This window comes from Podarcis vaucheri (genome assembly GCF_965113315.1).
Source record: "Podarcis vaucheri genome assembly, chromosome: 16".
In the NCBI taxonomy this organism is placed as follows: domain Eukaryota; kingdom Metazoa; phylum Chordata; class Lepidosauria; order Squamata; family Lacertidae; genus Podarcis; species Podarcis vaucheri.
The window spans coordinates 32254185-32277100 of NC_138754.1; the positions used below are offsets into that span (position 1 = coordinate 32254185).

General features: G+C 45.9%; 1 protein-coding gene across 4 annotated transcripts in view; it reads left to right on the top strand.

Moving 5' to 3' along the window:
* Window positions 1–22916, top strand: part of TANGO2 (transport and golgi organization 2 homolog) — a gene marked incomplete at its 5' end in the record, with an annotated part of 94681 nt that overhangs the window by 61160 nt on the left and 10605 nt on the right. For all 4 annotated transcript variants that reach the window (XR_014214499.1, XM_082203396.1, XM_082203398.1 and 1 more), the window contains one exon: window positions 13380–13450. Coding sequence is in view for 3 of the 4 variants with exons in the window: in XM_082203396.1 (XP_082059522.1) it covers window positions 13380–13450 (71 nt within the window). The remainder of the gene's footprint in view (window positions 1–13379; window positions 13451–22916) is intronic.

Genomic DNA, 22916 nt, shown 5'->3' on the forward strand with positions numbered 1-22916 from the left:
AGTCCTAGGCTCTGTGGTTTAACCCACAGTGCCACCCGCGTCCCTCTTGCTAATATGGGCAACAGCAATGAAAAATCAGAGCGGGTGGCAGTATTTTGGGGAAAAGCTGACCTGCCAGCCCAGTTTTAGAGGACAGAATGTGGCCCTTCTTTCCTGAGCTAGTTATAACATTCCCTTCCTGGAATGTGTGAGTGCCAGCTTGTATATGTGTGTGTTTTCTAGCTGCTGAAGCTATTTGCTATTCAAATCTGTTACGGTTTGAGGTATGTGGAATAGAGAGTGTACTTCTGGGAAAATGTGGAATGTTGGGGAAATAAGCTACAGATGTCCTGAATTAACAAGGCTTCAGATGCATCTCCCATTGTCCTGCCCCCCCCAACCCCCTAAACTCCAAGGAATCTTAACTGCTGAAATTCTCAAACCAGAACTTCAAGGCAAGTATTAATGTTGCTTTCACACTCAAGTTCTGCTACTAAAGGAAGTCTCTGGTGACTACTTAAATCAGCACAAGATAGTCTTTTGCAGCAATGCTTGGCTAATAGATACATGTAAGAACTGGCTGTGGATCAGCTTCTGGGTGCCCCCTCACTCACTGAAAGACAGCTTTTTTAATATACTACATACAGGCTTGGCACAAACATCAGTCAGATCACGGTTTACAGAGCCTAACTGGTTTGATGAGTCTAAATTGACAAACTTTGGTTTGCGACGGGGCAGAAGTCAGATTATAAAATGATGGTTTGAATTTAAGCAAGCAGGTTTATATTACATCTGACTCTGCAGATAGCAAACTAGGCTTGATGTTTTCCACATATTTAGCTCTTTTTGCTTATGTCTTTAGGAGCGTATAGCCTTTCAAGGAGTTGATCTACATGGTCAAGTTGGGACATTTTCTATAGAGACTTCCTAGGCAGGTGCTATTTGTGGCTAGAATGTTGTACTGGAACCAGAGCCAGCGCTGTCCTGGAACCAACTATCCAATGCACTTGTTGCAACGGTATTATCCACCCCATGGAAGCTTGAAAATGGAAGGAGCTAAATCTCCACTTAAGAAAAATCCCGAATTTTGTATAGCGTGCAACTATCCCTGTTTGACCAGGAATGGTCTTTGTTTTCAGGTACCTGAGCCTAATCAGGTACAGTCTTTATTTTTGCATTTTGAGGGGATTCCTGAAAAACATTTTAACGTAAGTGAATTGCTAGAGGACTTGTTCTTTAGGGTTCATCTGCCTTCCCGGGATCTCCAGTAGTTTGGTGTTCTTCAGCTTTGGGTCCCCGGATGTTGTGGGATTACAACTCCCATCATCCCTGACCATTGGCTAAGCTGGTTTGGGCTGATGGGAGTTGCAGTCCAGCAATGTGTGGGAACCAGAGTTGAAGAATGCTGAAGTTGTAGGTGCATTGTGTCTAGCGTCAACACATTTGAATGGACACAGTGACACACTGCATTATACAGCCTGCACATTCACATACTGCTGCTGCTGCTGCTTAGTTTGAATTGTTGATAACCTATTGTAAGGTAGTTGTGGTTTTCTAGTGTGTTCAGCTGAAAAAAGCAAACACCATAATAGCTTGGAAGGAAGGCAGTAGCAGATTAAATTAACATAGCATGCAGAAATCAAAGAAGACTCTTCAGCAATGAGTAATAACAAGGGCAATTCAGACAATGATGAGTATCTGGGGTGTTACATACACGACTCTTGCTTTATTTCTTTTTTTGGGGGGGGGTGAAATGGAAAGCACATGACCATTGGTGTTTTAGCACACGTTCCATTAAACTGTTGTGCACTACTGCAAATGCGTGAAATATTTGTGGAAGCCCATAGCAGTATTTGAAACTTGCTTGGTTGCTTGAAAATATGTTAAGTTCTTGCCACAATCTTTATTAATAGATTTCTCCTCTCTCGTCTCTCTCTTTTAAAAAAAACCCAGCAAAATACATAGTTAAAATCTAGAAGCCTGGAAACTACAAAACTCTTATCCTGGAGGAGTTGTGGAATAGTACATGAGATGAATTTATATTGAGCAGAACATCTGATTGACTTGTCTTGGGAATGAGTCTGATACGTTCGTTCTTTTTGCTGAATTTTGCTTTCTTTCCTTAAAACAAAAAACTTTGGCTTTTTAGCGATGCGTGACCAGCTTGGGTTTTGTAAGGAATTTCTGGAATGTATGTCTTTGAAGAGGGGTGGGGGATGAAGATCTAAGGTGAAACGTAGCAACATGACTAATGGGTGATGCATCATCCACTTGGGGTTCTTTTGTGGGAGGGGGAGATATTTCAAGTGCAAAGGTGCTCCCTCCATAGAAAATAAAGCGATAAATCAGAGGTGTATATTTGCCATGCAATTATGAGGGCCGCGAAACGGTTGCAAAAGAGTGCAAATCCTTCATTTCTAATGACAGACGTTGATTTGTTTGGCACAACTATTCCCTGCTGCTTTAGTTGTTTACTGCCTGTTCCATGTGTGGCATTAGAGCAAGGGTCATCAAACTAAGGACTGCGGGCCAGATCAGGCCCAATTGCCTTCTAGATCCGGCACACGGACGTTCCAGGAATCGTGGATCCGGCACGTGGATCGCCAGCACACGCGTTCTTTCCCTCTCCCTCCCTCTCCCTCACACGGCGGCACTTTTCTCCTCAGGGACGGAGCAATCTTGTCCCACGCCGGGCGCCGTCGACGGCGGGAGTCGGCTCGCCTGCCTGCCTTGCCCGCCTCGGCAGGGTGGCGCTGTGAAGGGGGCGTGTGACGCCGGCTGCTGGCTGCTGGCTGCTGCCTTTTCCTCCTGCTCCTCCCTCTCCCTCAGTCCGCCTTTCATTCGCCGCTTATTTAGGCTCGGGCGCCCCTTATCCGCACCACTTCCTCGCGCACTTTCTTCTTCGTCGCTGCCTGCCTGCCTCCCTCAGTTCCTTCCATGGCGTTCAGGCGGGTCGTTGCGGTGGTCTTCTTCTCTGCAGTGCCTCTCGGGAAGCAGCAGCAGCAGGTGGTGGGTAAAAGCTCCGGCGACGCCCCGGTTCCCCTACCTCCGTCCGCGGCTCCTCCGCCGGGGGCTGCTGCTTCTGTCTTCGCCGGCCAACGCAGCCTCCTGCCCTGCCATGGTTCCTGGCTGGCTGGAGATGCCCAACTGTGGCTATTGGGACGACAACTGGGACAGGTAAAGCGAAGCATCTTCAGGCCTCTTTGTGGGCGGGTGAAAATTGTTCATCCCCCCCCCCATATAGTCATAGAATCATAGAATCATAGAGTTGGAAGAGACCACAAGGGCCATCGAGTCCAACCCCCTGCCAAGCAGGAAACACCATCAGAACACTCCTGACATATGGTTGTCAAGCCTCTGCTTAAAGACCTCCAAAGGAGGAGACTCCACCACACTCCTTGGCAGCAAATTCCACTGTCCAACAGCTCTTACTGTCAGGAAGTTCTTCCTAATGTTTAGGTGGAATCTTCTTTCTTGTAGTTTGGATCCATTGCTCCGTGTCCGCTTCTCTGGAGCAGCAGAAAACAACCTTTCTCCCTCCTCTATGTGACATCCTTTTATATATTTGAACATAGCTATCATATCACCCCTTAACCTCCTCTTCTCCAGGCTAAACATGCCCAGCTCCCTTAGCCGTTCCTCATAGTCCAGCCCTCCACAAGGTCTGAGGGTCAGTGGACCAGCCCCCTGCTGAAATGTTTGCTGACCCCTGCATTAGAGCCACTGGGACTTGCGCTAGCAGAACAGGCTATTCCTCTCCTCTCTCCTCTCCTCTCACCTGCAGCCCCCTGTGCACTCTCAAAATCAGCTCCAGAGGGTTCACAGACCCCCCCCCCGAGAAGATTTTGGGGGTGCAAAGAGGCAGTGGAGGAAACAAACGTGATGCTGTGCAAGTAAAACTCTGCTGGTTCTGCTTTGGTTACAACCCACAGTCTTTAGTACAGCCTTCCAGCAAACTGGTATGCCCCCCACCCCAGATGCATTGGACTGCAGCTTTCATCGTCTTTGGTTGTTGGTCATACTGACGATCATCCCTGACTATTGGGGGGCTGATGGAGTTGCATCCCAATCCATCTGGATGGCCCCAGGTTGTAAAAAGCTGGTGGAGTATATTAGTCTGCTATTGTATCACAAAGTCAAGAGCGAAGCAAGGACAGCAATACGTCACTTGTTTGCATTAAGCTAAAAATTAGCATGGCTTAACATTGCGTTCAAACCAGACGGTGGTTTAATTCATGTTTAATTTGCTGTGTAAAATTGATTTTTGTGTTTAATAAAGAGAGAAAAGAGAGAAGGCCTGCCCCAGTGTTCTGACTAATAGGGATTGTGATGGTCAAACTTCTGTTGACAGGGAAATGTTGGAGGTTTCTTTTCATTGATGGCCCTTTACTGCACATCCAGCTGTTACTTTGAAACTTGAATGACATTCGGATGAAGATATTTTTGTGCGCTCGATTCAGTTGACAACCATGCTTCGAAACTCTTTATGTGATGACAGAAGGTAGCGCCCACCTAATTGCTGTCAGTGGAGAGAGCTTGGAAGCGCCAGGGGCAGGCTCCCATGGGATGAATCATCTAAGCATCCAGACAGGTTTCCACAGAAGGAAGCTAGTTTTTTCGGGGGGGGCAGTGGTACAGTTGCCAGGTGCTGCCTGTTGAAAGGTGACTTAAGGCAGTGGTTTCCAAATCCTGGAGCTCTTCCACAGTTGAATCAGGTGTCTCTGCAAGATCAGCAAGGCAAGCTTCTCTTCTCAGATGGTGTCCCTTGTTGACAATCTTTTCCTGCGATGCACAGCTGCAAGGCATGGTTGGGCACATTTATTTCATCTAAGGGGGTTGGCTGTCACCTCCTCTGAACTGAGAGTGCACTCTAGTACATGCTGTGAAATCCTCTGGCACGCGCATTGATTCCTAGGCAAGGGGGAGGGGGGAAAGGCCCTCTAAAGGCAGGAAGACTGAAAACCACGGGGTTATGATATATAGTCCCATTCTCTATCTTCCATTGTTTGCCAGCCTTGCGCTTGTCTGATAAACTCTTTTTGTTGCTGTTCAAAAGACTTTTAAAAAGGCTGTGTATATGAGAAATAAGCGGCTTTTAAAAGTAGGAAAAGTTTTTAAAGTTTATGGGCGAGCGACGGGCTCAAGTGTTACTAGTAGCATTAATCTTATTTTAGGGGGAAGTGGTAGAGAGGATAGAGCAGGCATAGGCAAACTCCAGCCCTCCAGGTGTTTGGGACTACAATTCCCATCATCCCTAGCTAACAGGACCAGTGGTCAGGGATGACGGGAATTGCAGTCCCAAACATTTGGAGGGCCAGAGTTTGCCTATGCCTGGTATAGAGGGTTGTATGCAACAGTAGTTCTACTCAGAGTAGATCCATTGAAAAGAATGGGTAAGGCCCTTTCCCCCTGTGCCACAGGGCCTGGTTGAAAATCCAACTCAAGCTGCTATTTGCCCTGGGGGGGGGGTATTTTAGTAGGATTGTGGCAGGCGAGTCCAGCCCTTGCTGTCTGTATTGGGGGAGCCCATGCCTGCTATTTGAAACACACAAACCTAAATGTGGCACTGCATTTAATGCAATTTATGCATTACTGTACTTTGTTTTCTTTAGGTTATTTGTTTTAGAATATTTATGTCCTGCTTTATAGCAACAGGAGACTCTCAGTAGGTAAAATGCAAGGATACAAAACGATATCATATGACATACGTATATGGAACAACAAATACAAACTTTTGTTAACACAACGAGAAACAATATTAGGCTGAGAAGATCGCACCTGGGTGAAGGGAAGTAATGGGAACAGGGGGAGGAAGGTATAGGGCAGCATTTGGAAAATTGTTAAAGATATATATGTGATTTAAGAGGTTAAGAATAATAAGTTAAAAGAATGATATTAACATGCATGAAAAGCAAAGTCACGTTCTTGTTTGTATTACCGTTTATTTTGGTTGTAAAATCCTCTGCTGTAAAGAGTGTGCAATTTTTTAAAAACAATAAAAATTTAAAATTTCAAAGTGTTGTGCAAAAGGTTCTCAAACCAAGATCAGATCCAGATCTGGGAGAGGAACAGAAATGACATGGTGTCCATGTAGAAACAAGCTTATTAGGGCAGTGTTTCATGCTCCCATCCTTGATTCCAAGGGAGGGAAGATGAGCAACTGGATTTCACAGTGGTCCATGATGGAGGCAAGGCTTCCCTTGCTGGCAGTTGCCAGGCAACAGGTTGCACCGAAGTCTTCTGAGATGAGGGAGTTGGGCTGCCTAGCTGTTTCATGCTCAGCCTGTGATGGGAGCCATGTTAGTTTGGTCCTGAACAAAATAAGGAGGTAAGGAAGGTCGCTATAGCCAGAGAGAGAAGATATATGCTTGCTTTCTTGCAGTACAGACATCAGCCAAGACAAGAGCATGAGTAATTATTGTGCTGAACCTTAGGAACACAGAGGCTTGAACTCTGTAGTGGTTATAACTAATATTAAACGCTGGTAAAATGACAACGAGGCAGCCGGCACCTATGTTGAAAATGCAGAGAATTCCATTAATCTTCGTTGCATTTTTCAGGTGGATTAGAATTTACAGTCTACTCTGTGGTAAAGGCTAAGAGTGAATGAAAATAAAATTATAACACTAATGTGAAGAATGGGTTGTGCCTCAGAGTTTGCCAGCTTACGATATAAGCGCTGTAAATAACTGAACGCAGATATTTTACAGTGTGGATTTTCCTCCATTGTGGGATGGGAGATGAACTCTGTGGGCCAAACTTTCCTGTGATTGCCAAGGGAAGAGAGACAACGAGGAGTTGTATACTCAACAGTGAATGCAATTGGCAAACCAAACAACGCCTTGGATATTTCCACATCAGTTCACAATTATTATTTTTAGTGTGGTGGTTAGAGTGTTGGACTAGGACCTAGGAGAGCAGGGTTCAAATCCCCACACAGCCACGGAGCTCACTGGGCTGGTCAATAACCTGCTTCACAAGCTTGTTGTGGGGATTAAATGACGGATAATAATAATAATAATAATAATAATAATAATAATAATAATAATAATTTATTTATATCCCGCCCTCCCCAGCCAAAGCCAGGCTCAGAGAGGCTAACAACAGTACAGTGATACAACATTCTAAAATCATTTCATTATAAGATCAGTTCAAATCAGGTTAATGTCAACCATTGGGCTAGAGTTCTGTGAGGATTGCCAGAGGAGAGGGTCAGGCTGTGCCCTGGCCAAAGGCCTGGTGGAACAGCTCTGTCTTGCAGGCCCTGCGGAAAGATGTCAAGTCCCGCAGGGCCCTAGTCTCTTGTGGCAGAGCGTTCCACCAGATCGGAGCCACAGCCAAAAAAGCCCTGGCTCTGGTTGAGGCCAGCCTAACCTCTCTGTGGCCCGGGACTCCAAGACGTTTTTGTTTGAAGACCGTAAGGTCCTCCCTGGGGCATACCAGGAGAGGCTGTCCTGTAGGTCCAAGGGTCCTAGGCCGTATAGGGCTTTAAAGGTTAAAACCAGCACCTTAAACCTGATCCTGTACTCCACCAGGAGCCAGTGCAGCTGGTATAGCACTGGGTGAATGTGATCCCACAGTGAGGACCCTGTAAGGAGTCTCACTGTGGCATTCTGCACCCGCTGGAGTTTCTGGGTCAGTCTCAAGGGCAGCCTCAGAACCATGTACATCACCTAGAGCTCCTTGGAGGAAAAGTGGGAAATAAATAAATAACCTAATGCACATATTTTTGCATGTAATTTTGCCTAATGCACACATATTTATTTATTTATTGCAAGGCAATTCCTCCAAATATATTGCATTTTCATTTGCTTTCACTAGCACATTCATTTTTGTGGTGTTTCCCTTAACGCAAGCAATTTTTGTACATTTTTGAGGGGAGGCCGGAGAGAGCCGCACCGTACGATTTGGAGCAGTGCGAATTTTAAAGTGGCAGCTTGTTTTTCAGTTCACATACTGTTTTTGGAAAGCGCAAATTGCATGAACTGAATCGGATCTGTCCCTTGTGCCGAGGCAGCATTTTACTATTAGCTAAGCTAACAATTGCTTTTCCGGGGGAGCTTTTTAACTAATAGCAATGAGCTGTGTAGCATAAGCCATCTTTTGAAGAATGCCTTGAAAGTAGAAAGGAGGGAGAGCCCAAGAGGTCGAGTAAATCCAGTGCTTCTGTTTCTTTCATTTTCTTTTTTTAAAATCTTGTTTTGATCTCAATCACCCTGTTGTTGATGCCCTACAGAAGGTGAAAGTTGTTGTTGTGGGGTGGGTGCGAGTGTGTTTTTAGAGCTTTGGCTGCTTTAAAAAGGGAGGGCAACGCATCTCAGTTTGTGTTATAGCTGCAAAGTATAGGATAGGTTATAAATAGCTGAGTAAAGAACAATTTCTGCTTGTTAGACTTTGTGTACCAGATGCCAATTTATACACCGGCAGCTTAAATTCCCAACGTGTTACATTTAGTTTTAATGGGGTTGTACCCAGCCTGCTTTCGGTTTGCAAGGGCCTGTTGGTGTGTCTCCCCTGTTCTCGGACAAAATGAAATGCTGGGAAATGGTTGCTCATCTGCTGTGCAAACACTCCATACTATCATTATATATTTGTGTACGTGAGTGCATACATGTATGTGTGTGTGTGTGCTTATCTATATGATTTGCTACAGAATTGCGCGTGTGTGTATTATTTTTTATCTGCAACGGGAAAGAGCAGGGGGAAGAGAATCCTGCATAAAAGGGACAAGACAATTCTGAAAGCTTGGATAGAATTAAAATCTTGACTACAGATGTACTTCATTTGTCGCTCGAGAACTGCTTCTCCACCACCACCATTGTAAATAATAAGTGAATCGCTTGAGTGAAATACTGCCTGATATGATCTCATCCTGACGTCCAGCCTAATAATCCCAGAGCAGTTTGAGGAATTGCCTTTCTGTGCTGGCAGGAAGGGCTGAAGGATGTAGAGAGTGAGCCATCTAATGGCAGCTCTGCAATTCTTCCTTTGCTACTTCATAAAAGAAAAAGAAAAAGAGGAAGGTGTGTAGAGGGGGGAGATCCTTAAAACTGTTGCCTTGTCCAATTTCCTCCCCAGTCCACTCGAGTTTGACATGCTACTAGCAGCATCTGCTAGCTTATTTCTAAAACTCTGTATCGAGAAAAAAGCTAAATCCCATAAATGCCTTCCTTGCTTGGAAGCCAGTTCATCTCTTAGCAGCAAGGGCGTGGCTGCTCCCACACCAACTCTGGTAACAGCTGAAGGAAGTGAATCACGCAGACCTTGAGGTAGAGATAGATGCATCTTGTCAACTTTGTTTCTCATTTTCCCAACCTTATGTTCAGTTGGCCCCATTCCCTCAGTGGTTTGTTTGTTTGTTTGTTTGTTTGTTTGTTTAGCTCATGCCTGCTGTATATCCGCATATCCACCTTTTGGCATTAGTGGCCTTATGCCAAGTCTACTTTTGGGAGAAAAGTTGTTTAGGCCAGCTGCTTTGTAATCTGGTTTAGTCAATTTCACAGTCCCATTTTCTTGGATAAAACTTGGGAGAAATTTAGGAATATTGAACCCTTCCTTCTTCGTTAAAGGTAAAGGGTAAAGGGACCCCTGACCATTAGGTCCAGTCGTGGCCGACTCTGGGGTTGTGGCGCTCATCTCGCTTTATTGGCTGAGGGAGCTGGCATACAGCTTCCGGGTCATGTGGCCAGCATGACTAAGCCGCTTCTGGCGAACCAGAGCAGTGCACAGAAACGCTGTTTACCTTCCTGCCGGAGGGGTACCTATTTATCTACTTGCACTTTGACGTGCTTTTGAACTGCTAGGTGGGCAGAAGCAGGGACCGAGCAACGAAAGCTCACCCCATCGTGGGGATTCGAACCGGCGATCTTCTGATTGGCAAGCCCTAGGCTCTGAGGTTTAACGCACAGCGCCACCCGTGTCCCTTCTCCCTCATTACAAGCATTCATATGATCATTCTGGCTCTGGCTCTTGGTCTCCCTGCCTTCCATCGTCTCAGTCCCAGTTGGTCCATCTCACTCTGTTTTGTCTGCACCAGCCTGCCTCAAGCCTGGTCCCCTCCAGATGTTTTCAACTGCAACTCCCATGTGCACCAGGCAACATGGTCATGCTGACTGCAATTGATGGGAGTTATAGCCCAAAGCATATGAAAGGCACCAGGTGAGGAAGAGTGGTCTAATCTGACAAAAAGTGGGTCTCCAGGTCCCAAGAATTTTTCCCAGCCCTACCTGGGAAATAAATAAAACTTAATGGATTTTGGCCTGCAAAGCATGAACTCTCCTACTAAACTGCATCCTATTTCTGTCCTTAACCTATATTGCAATTTCCCCATAGCGTTCATGCTGTGGATTGACAGTTTAAAATCCAACATTCTCCTATTCTTTTCCTCTCCTCTAACTCTTTTTCTTTTACAAGAGCAGAACTCTTGTTGTTTCCCTTTTAACTAGGGGTGTGCCTGCGTGATTCAGGATGTGGCCCTGGCTTGGGGCTTCTCTACTGTCCCCTGCTCATAACATACAGCAGTGAAACACAAGATGAGGCCGTGCCATGCGTTCACCTGCCCCTCCCGGTGGGGAAAGGGTGGAAGAAGCAGTGTGTCAATGCTATTTTGGGTTGCTGGCCTGCATGTTGTGTAACATTTCTCATTGGGGTTCCAGCCCGCATGGCCAGTGGTCAGTGAATTGTTATCTGGTGAAATCTAGAGGGGTGTAGAGTCCATGTCTTCCCCACCATATTTGAGCTCGATAAATATTGGAGAGCAATTTGATTTCTCAACACTGGGCTTTTTGTGTTAGAAAACTGATAGCCTGTTTGCTCTGATATCCAAGTACTGCACACTTAGAGTTGTATACAGCATTAGTCATTTTCGGAGTGGTTGCACTGAAAGGAAAGGAAATTACTATCTTAGATCCTTTAATTACAGTCTGAGTAAATGCCATGACCCCTGGATCCAGGAGTGATTTGGACACAAAGTTGGAAGGCTGCAGGGGAACTGGATGGGGAGCTAGTCTGGGTCAGGTATCAGAGCTGACTGCAGAAGACAGGGAGGCTGTTGGGCTTGAGACGGTTGGACAAGAATTCCCAGAAGAACCTCCCAGGCCATCAAGGCCTATTGGGACCCGGGATCCTGATAGACAACTTCCCTTGAAGAACCAAATGTCTGTCACTGCACATCACTGGCCCAGCAGTGCTAGAAGTCCACCAGTAGGGGAGGCTATGGAACAAAGGAGACTTGTCCATCTTCAGTCCAGAGGGTTGCTTCTTTAAGTCTCTGAAGTTATTTGGACTCAAGGGCGTGGAGCCTAGAGGAGGCTGTCTCCAGACCCAAGAGGCCCAGGCTGCTCCCAGTCTTCGTCAGAGCAAGTTGCTCACTTGCACCCATCAGTGGTCCAGTAGCCATGCCTCCAATCTTGCCCCTTTCCAGGCAGGTTCTGCATCAGACCAGAACACGACGGCAGAACTTAAGTTGGACAAAACCCAAACTGAACTAAGCTTTTGTTCATTGGGAACTGACACATTGTGTGTTTTGTGCTGTAAACTTGTACATATGCACAATTGTTGGATGGTGTGCTGTTGCCGTGAAGATTGAATTTTGCCTTCAACACGTAGGTGTATGCTGAACTGTGCTGTACTCTGGGGGCTTCATTACATTCCATGCTTTGATTCATATTTTCAGCATCTGTGAAAAAAATTTTAAAACGTAATTGGCTTTGTGTACCACTTTCCCAGTAGAATAAAAGCAGCAATGGTGTGGATGGGAAATAACTAAGATGAAGTGGGATGCGGGAGAGCTGTTTTGTGATGGCTAGATGTGAACTCACTCTTGAAATGTCCTGTGGCTTGTTGCTGAAACAAACGTGTATGAAGAAGTAAAAAAAGAGAGGAAAAAACCAATCTGAAATTGCTGTTGACTCATCAGGGCAGACGCGAGTGGGATCAGCATGAGTCCTGACTGCTGCGGTTCGGATGCATATCTGAACTCGCCAGGTGCTCATCCAAGACAGGGTGGCGTTGTTCAGAATTGAATCAAATGTGGGAAAGCTCAATTTCATTTCCCTTTGTTCAAAGCGTGCGCGCGCGCACTCGCACACACACACACACAGACTTGGATACAAAAAAGCACAAGTAGAGTTTGCAGGCACATAGCAGGACCTCCTTGCACCCTTGGTTCTGCAGCCCCTTATGCCTCTGGGGGAAAGAATCAGCAGAAATTGTCACACTCCCCACGCATGAGCAGTGGCTCTCTGAATATCGTCCCTAGATAACAAGCTTTTGGTTTGTTTTGGAACAGCTCAAGGGGTTGTATCCAGTGTTGCAACAATTAAAAGCAACTTACCGTATTTTTCGCTCTATAGGACGCACTTTCCCCCCTCCAAAAATGAAGGGGAAATGTTTGTGCATCCTATGGAGCAAATGCAGGCTCCTTGGCTTCAGCAAAAGCAACGTGAAGCCTCCAAAGTTCAGACGGAGCGCTCCCTCTGCGCTCCGGAGGCTACGCGTTGCTTTCGCTGAAGCCTGGAGAGCGAGACGGGTCGTGCGCACTGACCCCTCTCGCTCTCCAGGCTTCAGGGATAGCCACCTGAAGCCTTTGGAGCGCAGTGGTACCTTGCGCTGCGCTCCAAAGGCTTCGGGGTTAGCTGCGCAAAGTCTCCGCAGGGCAGCGGGGTGTCTTCACCCCGCTGCCCTGGAGAGGCTTGAAAGGCTGTCCCCGAAGCCAGAACAGTGAGGCAAAGCGCTGCACAGCGTCTCGCTGTTCTAGCTTGGGGATGCCGGGGCTTTATGGGGAAACCCCGGGCTTCCCCCTTCAGCCCCGACACTGATTTGATTCAAAATATTTTTTACTTGTTTTCCTCCTCTAAAAACTAGGTGCGTCCTTTGCTCGGGTGCGTTCTATAGAGCGAAAAATACGGTACTAGGTTGCTTGTTCTGCTGGTGAAGTGTTTTGCACCAGTGGGTTGTTGTTGTGCAAGGGAATGCATAAGCAGCATGCTGGTAACTTTGTTGCACAATAGAACGCACAATGGGTTGTTCAATGGGTTTCTGCTAGTGCAACTGTTGCATTGCATTCCTCTGTTATGCAGCATGAAAACTCCTGTTGGATACAGATCTTTATTTCCTTTTCCCTTTTGTAGCTCCTATTAACCTTGTAAAAAAAAATCCTTTCTTTTCTTCTTTTGTAGTTTGTGGGGGGGTGTTCCTTTTTATTTTCCCCTTTAAACAGCCTTTTAAATAGTGACTTGATGATTATTATTTTAAATAAGTAATTGACTGATCCCTGAACTGAGGGTGGGCGGGGGGATGTCACTGTGGGGAGGGTTGCACGGAATTTAAACTTAATCAAAGATATGAGTTGCCATTTTGCAAGGAAAACTCTTCTCTCCACCCCTATTTTTATCTTTTAGCACCACCAAAGGAGATGTAATTTGGTATTACGGAAACAAAGGCGGTCCAGAACCTGTCTTCTTAAATCCCGGTGGGTTATATCAAAAACTGTTGGAATGTTGGTTTATGTTATAGCAGTGGGATGCGTTTGTGTGTGTTGTGTGTGTGCTTGCACAGTCTTTGTCCTGAAAAGTGGAATCCCATGAAAGAGAGCTACTGGGTCTTTGTAAGAGGAGTCTCATTGAATGGTGCATTTCGGTTTAGAGGTGCATTGGCTACATGTGGAGTAAACTGGCTTTATAAATATCTCAACTTTTTTAATAAAAAAAAATACCGATGAGTAGGGCACTTAACTAATACATGGAAGGTTGTAGCCTGAGGGCTTGTTCTAATAATTACTTTGCCTACAGCAGCTTGCAGGGGAATTCAGGAGTCAGGCAGTGCTGAGGCATACTGCTGATGTTGTATATCATTTGGGAGGATCTTCTTTCAACATAACTTAGAACTAGATACTTTTAGTGCTGGAAGGGACCTTGGACGTCTATCTAGTCAAAGGATGGGGAATCTCCAGTCCATGGGCCAGTCTTGGCTCAGGACAGGGCGGGGAGACCTGTTTGGCCTGCAAAAACCCACGCCCACCTGTCAATCAGCAACATCACTGGGGCAGGTTCAGCACTGGCAATGCTGCAGGGAGCAGGATTGAACCTTCCTCCCATCGGCTGATGAGCTGGGGAGTTTAGTCCTGCTGGGTGCTGATTCGCCTGTGCGTTCCCTGCAGGGAACATGCTGGTGAAGCAGAACCTCATTGCCATGCGTCGACCTCCCATGGCTCAGTTGGTTGGAACATGGTGCCATTAATGCCAAGGTTGCAAGCTTGATTCCCATATGGGACAGCTGCATATTCTTGCATTGCCAGGGGTTGGACTAAATGATCCTCGTGGTCCCTTCCAACTCTACAACTCCATGCTCCATGACTTGGGGCTTTATGTCAGGTTGAATGGTGGGATTGACTCTTGTCAGCATGTCAAGACCGGCCTGCAGGGTGGAAACTGATAAAGATCTGGCCCAGAAGGTTCCCTGCCCCTGATCTCATCCATACCCCACCCCATTCAATGCAGAATCTACAGTGCAAGATGCAGAGTCCAGCATCTCTGACAAGTCCCCAGAGAAAAGTGAACCAACCACCGTTTAAGACAGTGATGGCCAAACTTGGCCCTCCAGCTGTTTTGGGTCTACAGTTCCCATCATCCCTGACCACTGGTCCTGCTAGCTAGGGATGATGGGACTTGTGGTCCCAAAACAGCTGGAGGGCCAAGTTTGTCATCACTGGTTTAAGACCATCTGTCAAGCATCTCTCACTATTAGGAAATTTCTCCTCCTGCCCAGCCAGAATCTGCTTCCTTGCCATTTCCACCCCTTGGTTCTAGACCTGCCCTCTGGAGCAACAGAGATGAAGTCTGCTCCATCTTCTAAACAACAAACCTATAAGCTCGTTCCGCATGTTCATATCCCACCATCCCTCACTTGCATTGCACAAAGCTGTTTTTTTTAAAATAAAAATACATGCTACTTAACTAAACGTAATACATAAAATGTTAAAATGGATTAAAGCCAAACTTGAATGGAAAATGTCTGCTGGAATTGGGGAGCCTCCAGTAGGTGTAGAAGTTCAACAGGGATGGGGCTGTTTGACCTCATCAGGAAGAGAGTTCCACAAATTTGGGCTCACAATACTGAATGCACAGCTCCTGCTGGATACAAACTGTTCATCCGTGCCATGAAGGACCTCTTATGAGAGACTCTCCCCAAGACCTCAGTGATCAGGCAGGGATATAAAAGTATAAGCAGAGCATTAGAAAGTTTGTAGGCAAATAAAATGGGGACACTGGCCACACCTGCATGCAGTGCAAAGCCCCCAAAAATCCTGGCATAATAAGCCAGGACATGCATGAGTCGTATGCAGGGGCACGCAGCTGATTTGCAGCCACTTTGCTCAGCAGTTAACCATAGTTAACTGCGTGCAAATCCAAAAACTATGGTTAATGGCCTCAGAACAAGCCAGAGTATGAAGCCAGCTTCAAAGCATAGCTTTGTATCCTGGTTTCTTTTGAAGCTTGACATTTACTATTTCATTACATTTATACACCATTTGAGAATAAAACAATAATCACAGGGAGGGAGGGATGGACGGGCTGCAAAGGAGCATGGCATCTCTGTACCTGGCATCACAAAGGAACCTGGCATCACTCCTAAGGTAAAGGTAAAGTGACCCCTGACCGTTAGGCCAGTCATAGCTGACTCTGGGGTTGCGGCACTCATCTCGTTTTACTAGCCGAGGGAGCCAGTGTACAGCTTCTGGGTCATGTGGCCAGCATGACTAAGCCGCTTCTGGCGAACCAGAGCACCACACAGAAACACTGTTTACCTTCCTGCCGGAGTGGTACCTATTTATCTACTTGCACTTTGACGTGTTTTCAAACTGCTAGGTTGGCAGGAGCTGGGACCGTGCATCAGGAGCTCACCCCATCGCGGGGTTTCGAACTGCCGACCTTCTGATTGGCAAGCCCTAGGCTCTGTGGTTTAGACCACAGCGCCACCTGTGTCCCTGGCATCACTCATATCCTGGCTTATTAAGGTAGTAATTTTGACTTAGAACTACATTCATGGCCACTGTATGACTTTCTTGGTAGAGGAAGAGCCACCTTAATTTTGGAGCTGTTGTCCCTTTTGTCTTCCACTCTTGTACGGTGGTTCCAACCCTACCCTTCCTAGCCTGGCTGTTGCATGAGTTTTCAGAATGGAAGCAACCTAGTTGTTGACTTGAAAGACTGCGCATAGCTCAGTGGCAGAGCACGTGCTTTTCATGTGGAAGGTCCCAGGTTCAGTCTCTGCCTCAGCCTGAGACCTCAGCGAGGGTCCCCAGCGGTGTGAGAAGGAGGCGCAGTGGTCTGTTTCAGTACAAGGCGACTATGTAAGTCCACAAGTTAAAAATAAATCCAGGGAGAGCAAGGGAATTCAAGCCCTGTCTCTTCTCTTTAATTATAAGGGGGATGTTGAGAATTCTCAGCACATCTGACTTTGTTTTTGCATGCCTTAATGCCACATTAAGAGATCAGTGATCACTTATTCACACCGTGCCACAAAGCTGTAATGCAAGAATTGGGTACTGCCGCTGACATCCCTGATCTTTCTGCATCAACGACGAGTTCATTCTCTGCTAAATGTGGCCTCCACGGGGAGAGTAGCTGATGTTGGAGGGTTGCGGGATAGATCATTATATTACACAGCTAGTGCTTATTCTTCTGGATTATGGCCAGCAAATGTAGGGCAGTTCTAGAGAGAGAGAGAGAGATCTCTGCTGTCAACCAGTGTTGCTGCGCACCGTTAAGGACCCTATTTGAGAGATGTGCCGTGTGCGTGTAAAAGGGGATAAAGTGCCTTTCATTAAGCCATATATGCAGCTCTTTCGGCGTGCCAATGCCTTGCAATCTTTCGTCTGAAGAAAGTGAGATCCAGTCCGCTGTCATCATTGTGTAAGAACATAGGAAGCTGCCTTAAACCAAGTCACACTGACAGGTCTGCTAGTTCTGTATTACACTGAGTAGCAGGGGCTTTCCATGGTTTCGGACAGGGAGTCTTCCCAAGCCCTACCGGAGGACTCCAGAGATTGAACCTGAGACATTCTGCAATCCACAATCTACCACTGAGATGCAGCTTTCGCCTGCATCCCATCCCTGGGGAGAAGCCAGAAAGTTAGGGAACTTGGGAGTTGTGTCCTACCAAGTTATACTCAAAGTAGGCCCTTTGAAATTAATGAACCTAAATTAACCATGTCCATCAATTCCAGCAGAGCATGAGACTCTTCATCTCAGCGTTGTGGGTTCAAGCCCCATGTTGGGCAAAAGATTCCAGCTTTGCAGGGGGCTGGACTATCGTGGTCCCAACTCTACAATTCTATGGTTCTATGGGTCTACTATGAGTAGGACTGGCTTTGAATGCAAGCTTTTTTCTTTAAGTTACGAGCAGAAACCGCCACAAATGTTGACGGGAATGACTACAGCGGCATAAAACCAACCTGCGCGTTCCACAGCGTTGATGTTACCTTAAACTGAGGGTAGCCAACGTGGTGCCCTCCAGAAACACAATTCCCATCATCCTTGACTACTATTGGCCTTGCTGCCTGGGATGGGTTGGAGTTGGAGTCCAACAACATCTGGAGGGTACCACATTGACTACCATGCCCTAGATGTATACACTTCACTCTTCTTGTAAATAATACTCTTTATTATTACTATGATGCTGCTGATTATATAATGTTCTTCCATGTACGCACTTCAGGGCGACATAGATTGTCCTCCCCCAAGCCACTTTTCATGCCAGGCCTGTGAGATATTTTAGAATGAGCAAGTGTAGCTTAAATTTGCTCACTTGGCATGATGGCAAAGCTTGCAAAGGAGTTTACAATTATTGTTGTTGTTATTATTTCGGGTTTCGGGCTGCAGGCTGCTGTCCACAAGCCTTGGGAGCCCGGCGGGAACTCCCGCTGGGTTCCAAAGGCTTGCAGATAGCTTCCTGAAGCCTGAAGAGCGAGAGGGGTCGGTGCGCACCGACCCCTCTTGCTCTCCAGGCTTCAGTGAAAGCCTGCATTCACCCCATAGGACGCACACATATTTCCCCTTCATTTTTGGAAGGGGGAAAGTGCGTCCTATAGGGCGAAAAATATGGTATTTGTTACAGATAACTCCCCATTTACGCGTGTTCAATATGTGTGTGACCATGCATACACACATTGGCCCAAACCTGGAAGTGACCCAAAAATGCCATAAAAAGGGGCGGGGCAGGAGAGGGTGTTTTGGGGCTTTTTAAATGGTGTTTCAAATATACATGATTTCACGTATGCGTGCAGTTCCTCGTAATGTAACCCCCCTGCGGAAATGGGGAACTGTCTGTAAATTTGCATGCCACCCTTCATCCGTAGAACCCTGGGCATTGCACAACATAAAAATGCAATATACTAAAAACACAAAATACATAATAAAAACAAAAACAAACCAATGATTCCCTCCCCAACAGCACATTAAAAAGTGTATCGGATATTTATCAGCCAGAGACCTGGCAGAAGAGGAACGTTTTGCCTGGCACCTAAAGATATGTAACAAAGGTGCCATCCAACCTCAGAGAAGGCCCATTCTCGTGTTGCCATCCTCTGGACGTCACGTGGACATTTCCTGTTTCTTGGTGCTGCTTCTTTACCAGTATCTCAACCAGTTCCTAGCTATGATTGGACATTCTGGAATAATAGTTTTATTAGTTTGGTTACACCGTCTATCCAGGGTTTCCCAAGCATGGGTCTCCAGATGTTTGTGGACTACAATTCCCATCATCCTTGACCACTGGTCCTGCTAGCTATGGATGGTGGGAGCTGTAGTCCAAAAATAGCTGGAGACCCATGCTTGGGAAACCTTGATCTATTCCAAGGCTTCAGGACCCTCTAAGAAGAATTAAGAGTTGTGTCATTCAGTGGAACAATCCAGGACGAGCTTATGAAAGGCTTTTTTTCTCCCCCTCCTCTTATTCTTCTTTACAGAGCAACAGACATTTGAACCCTGTTTAATGTACATCTCCCCATAGATAAAAGGATGCTTAAATCGCCTTTTAGCTAATTGAATGGTGGTAATAAGGGTCTGCGGATGAGTCTTTAGGCTAATAATGACTGAAGAGGATTCATTAATGAAGAGAGCTCACGCGGGACTGATCCAGTTGAAATCTGCAGGAAAAGAAAATCTGTGATGAGTTATTTAGTCAATTATTGAGACTAATCAGTTGGGTGTTTTGCAAGTTTCATTAGAGTGTTCTTTAGGCATGGTTTAACTAATTTACAGAGTGACCCTTGGCACGCTGTTGCCCTCCCTTTCACCAAGACCCTCTTGTAATGGGCTTTCATTTTGCCAGTGGAGAGGTAGTTGCGATATTAATTGCCCATCCCCAAAAACTGCCCAGGTGTGGTTAATATCTAGAAATACACAGAGCCCATATCAGCAGTGGAGGCTGATCCATTAAGGCAGTGGTGGCCAAACTTGGCCCTCCAGCTGTTTTGGGACTACAGTTCCCATCATTCCTGGCCACTGGTCCTGTTAGCTAGGGATGATGGGAGTTGTAGACCAAAAACAGCTGGAGGGCCAAGTTTGGCCACCACTGCATGAAGGTGAATGGGGCAGTGCCCCAGCCAGCCCCCACCTGCCTGCCGTCTCACTACCAGCTGCCTGTCAGCTTCCTCCTCCTCACTCTCCGTTTTGTCCTTGTAGAGGTCAGCAGGGGAGAGGATGGGGACAAAATCAGAGGTAATTGGATCCACCTGTCATTGGCTCAAGTTCCACCTGTCCTTGGGTTTGGCTCCACCTGCCATTGTCTTTTCTGCGGTGGCTCCCTTGTTGTGGAATGCTCTCCCCAGAGAGGTTTATCTGGCACCTTCATTATACACCTTTAAGCACCAGGAGAAAACATTCCTCTTTAACATCTTTAACATGACATCTAATGCCCTTTTAAAATGTGTTGTGGACGGGTTAATTATCAGGTTGTCTTTGTTTTTATTATGTACTTTGTGTTTTTTATATTGTAACTTTATACAGTGGTGCCCCGCAAGACGGAAAACTCGCTAGACGAAAGAGTTTTCCGTTTTGGAGGTGCTTTGCAAAACGAATTTCCTATGGGCTTGCTTTGCAAGACGAAAATGTCTTGCGAGTTCCTGCTGGTCCCCCCCCCCTTTTTCTAAGCTGCTAAGCCGCTTATCAGCTGATCCGATCAGCAGATAAGCCGTTAATAGCGCTAATCTGCTAATCCATCAATGGGCTTGCTTCGCAAGACGAAAAAACCGCTAGACGAAGAGAATCACAGAACGGATTCTTTTCGTCTTGCGAGGCACCACTGTATTGCGAACTGCCCTTAGATCTATGGGTATAGGCTGGTATGCTAATAATAATAATAATAATAATAATATAGGTCTGCCTGCCTTCTGTCTGACCAGTACCCAATGGGCACCATTCACCATTACATAGCAGTGTAAAAGAATACATCTATGGTAGAGGCTGAGATGGTCCATTTTCTTGTTTGCATTTTATTTAATACATGGCTCTCCAACCCCACTGTATTTCCATCGATTCAGGACATGGCATGTCACAGCAGCCTTTATGAAAACAACCAATAAAACACAGCTCAGGAATACTGTGTCTGGTAAGGCAGCTACAAATGTGCCCATAAAATAGGAATATTGTGCCCTGGTACAATTGGTCCAGCAAGCACGCTGTGTATTGATGCACACCTTGTTCGACCAAGTGTTTCAAACATACAGAGCTTTTAGAAATGGTGACGATTTTTGTTATACAGTTCTAAGTATCTAGAATATGCACTCAAGTCGTCCTATCCCCCCCAGCTCCAATTTATTTTACTGTCGAGGGATAGGGTGGATCTCCCTCTTTTCCTTGTGGGCTCATAGTGTCTTAAAAGGACCCTTCCAAATGCTAAAATAAAATAAGTAATTACATTGTTGGGTTGGAGGTAGGGAAAGGCCAAATGAAATAAACATGAGATTTTCCAGATATAGAATCTATTTTAAAACCACCTGCCCTATGCCATATATAGACAGCCCTGAGAGCTATCAGGTGGGTATATATGCTAATATTTATATATTAAACATTTAATTTATATGTTAATTTCCCCCCTCCCCTTTAATGCCAACGGTTGTAAGGCAGGGAAATGGAAATTTAAAAGAAAACAAATTTAGGTAATCACACAATTCTGGGTTGAGATTAACCTGGTTTTGATTTGCATTCTGTTGCAAACACTGACTTGGTCAGAGTTCAAATTCTATTGTTTAAGTCATAACACAGGATAAAAAGAACACCACATTGCAAAGTTCAAGTAAGCTGCTTGCATTGCTATGGCACGTGATGCACTGAGCTTGCAGGTTTGGATCTGGTCAGTCTCCCTAGATGGGAGACCACCTTTGAACCAATTTGAGTGCCACTATGTTTTAAAAAAAAAAAAAGGTGGGACAGAGGTGCAATGAAACAAATTATGATTTAGAACAATCTGAACAAGGCATAACATTTGGATTGGATGACAACTGGCTGTCACCAGCTTATGCTTGATCTTAAAGGTAAAGGGACCCCTGACCATTAGGTCCAGTCGTGACCGACTCTGGGGTTGCTGTGCTCATCTCGCTTTATAGGCCGAGGGAGCCGGCGTACAACCTCCGAGTCATGTGGCCAGCATGACTAAGCCGCTTCTGGCAAACTAGAGCAGCACACGGAAATGCCGTTTACCTTCCCGCCAGAGTGGTACCTATTTATCTACTTGCACTTTTTGGTGTGCTTTTGAACTGCTAGGTTGGCAGGAGCAGGGACCGAGCAACGGGAGCTCACCCCGTCACGGGGATTCAAACCGCCGACCTTCTGATCGGCAAGTCCTAGGCTCTGAGGTTTAACCCACAGCGCCACCTGCGTCCCGGTTTGATCTTACAAACCATAATAGCAAATATAGCTACTATGTAGGTGCTGGACCTCTCTTGATTTCTATAAAGGGAAGCAAATCTAAACAAAGGGTTGTATCCAGCTAAGATCTATCTACTCAGAATAGGCCCACTGAACCTAAGGGGCCTGTGTTAGCCTTGCCTATTAACTTCATCGGGTCTGCTCTCGAGTTGAACTAATATTGGCTACCACCCAAAATTGGGGAATTCCTTGAAGAACTTCCACAGGCATCCAGCTCCTGAATCATCATATTAGGGGCAGTACAAGCAACTTCCCATATATACAGGGGTTATGTTCCCAAGCTGTATATTGGGATACACCATTGAAAAAGCCTCTAAACTCCTCCTAAACCTCTGGAAACCCTTAAAAAAAACCCAAAAAACCAACCAGACCACCACAATTGCTCTCTCCAAACCTCCTTTCTCAAACTCCGGCTCTCCAAAGGCCTCAAAGGTTGGCGCAAGACTCCTGGGATTGCACTTGCAAAGTCTCATGGGGTTGCTTGATGTTGTGTTTGTGCCATTTTGACTGTTTTCATGCTCTTTTAGGGCCGCTTTGGCGCCTTTCCGTGTCACTTCCTGGTGGATGGCACGGTCATGCATGCCTTGAACGTGCATAAATGGGGAGCTGTCTGTATAACAGAAAGTACAATGCTCTCGGTCCCTCCATGATGGCCTTATATATGCAGACACACAGTGGTACATTGGTTCTCAAACGTAATCCATTCCGGAAGTCCGTTCCAAAACCAAAGTGTTCCAAAACCAAGACGCCCTTTCCCATAGAAAGTAATGCAAAATGAATCAATCTGTTTCAAACTTTTAAAAACAACCCCTAAAACAGCAATTTAACATGAATTTTACTATCTAACCAGACCATTGATGCATAAAATGAAAGCAATAATCAATGTACTGTACTATAAAATAAATAAGACAGTATTGCAGATGATAAAAATTATTATTTTCTTACCTGCACTGATGATAGTCATGGTTTGGATGGGGGGGTTTTATCCATTTCCACAGTCACACAGTC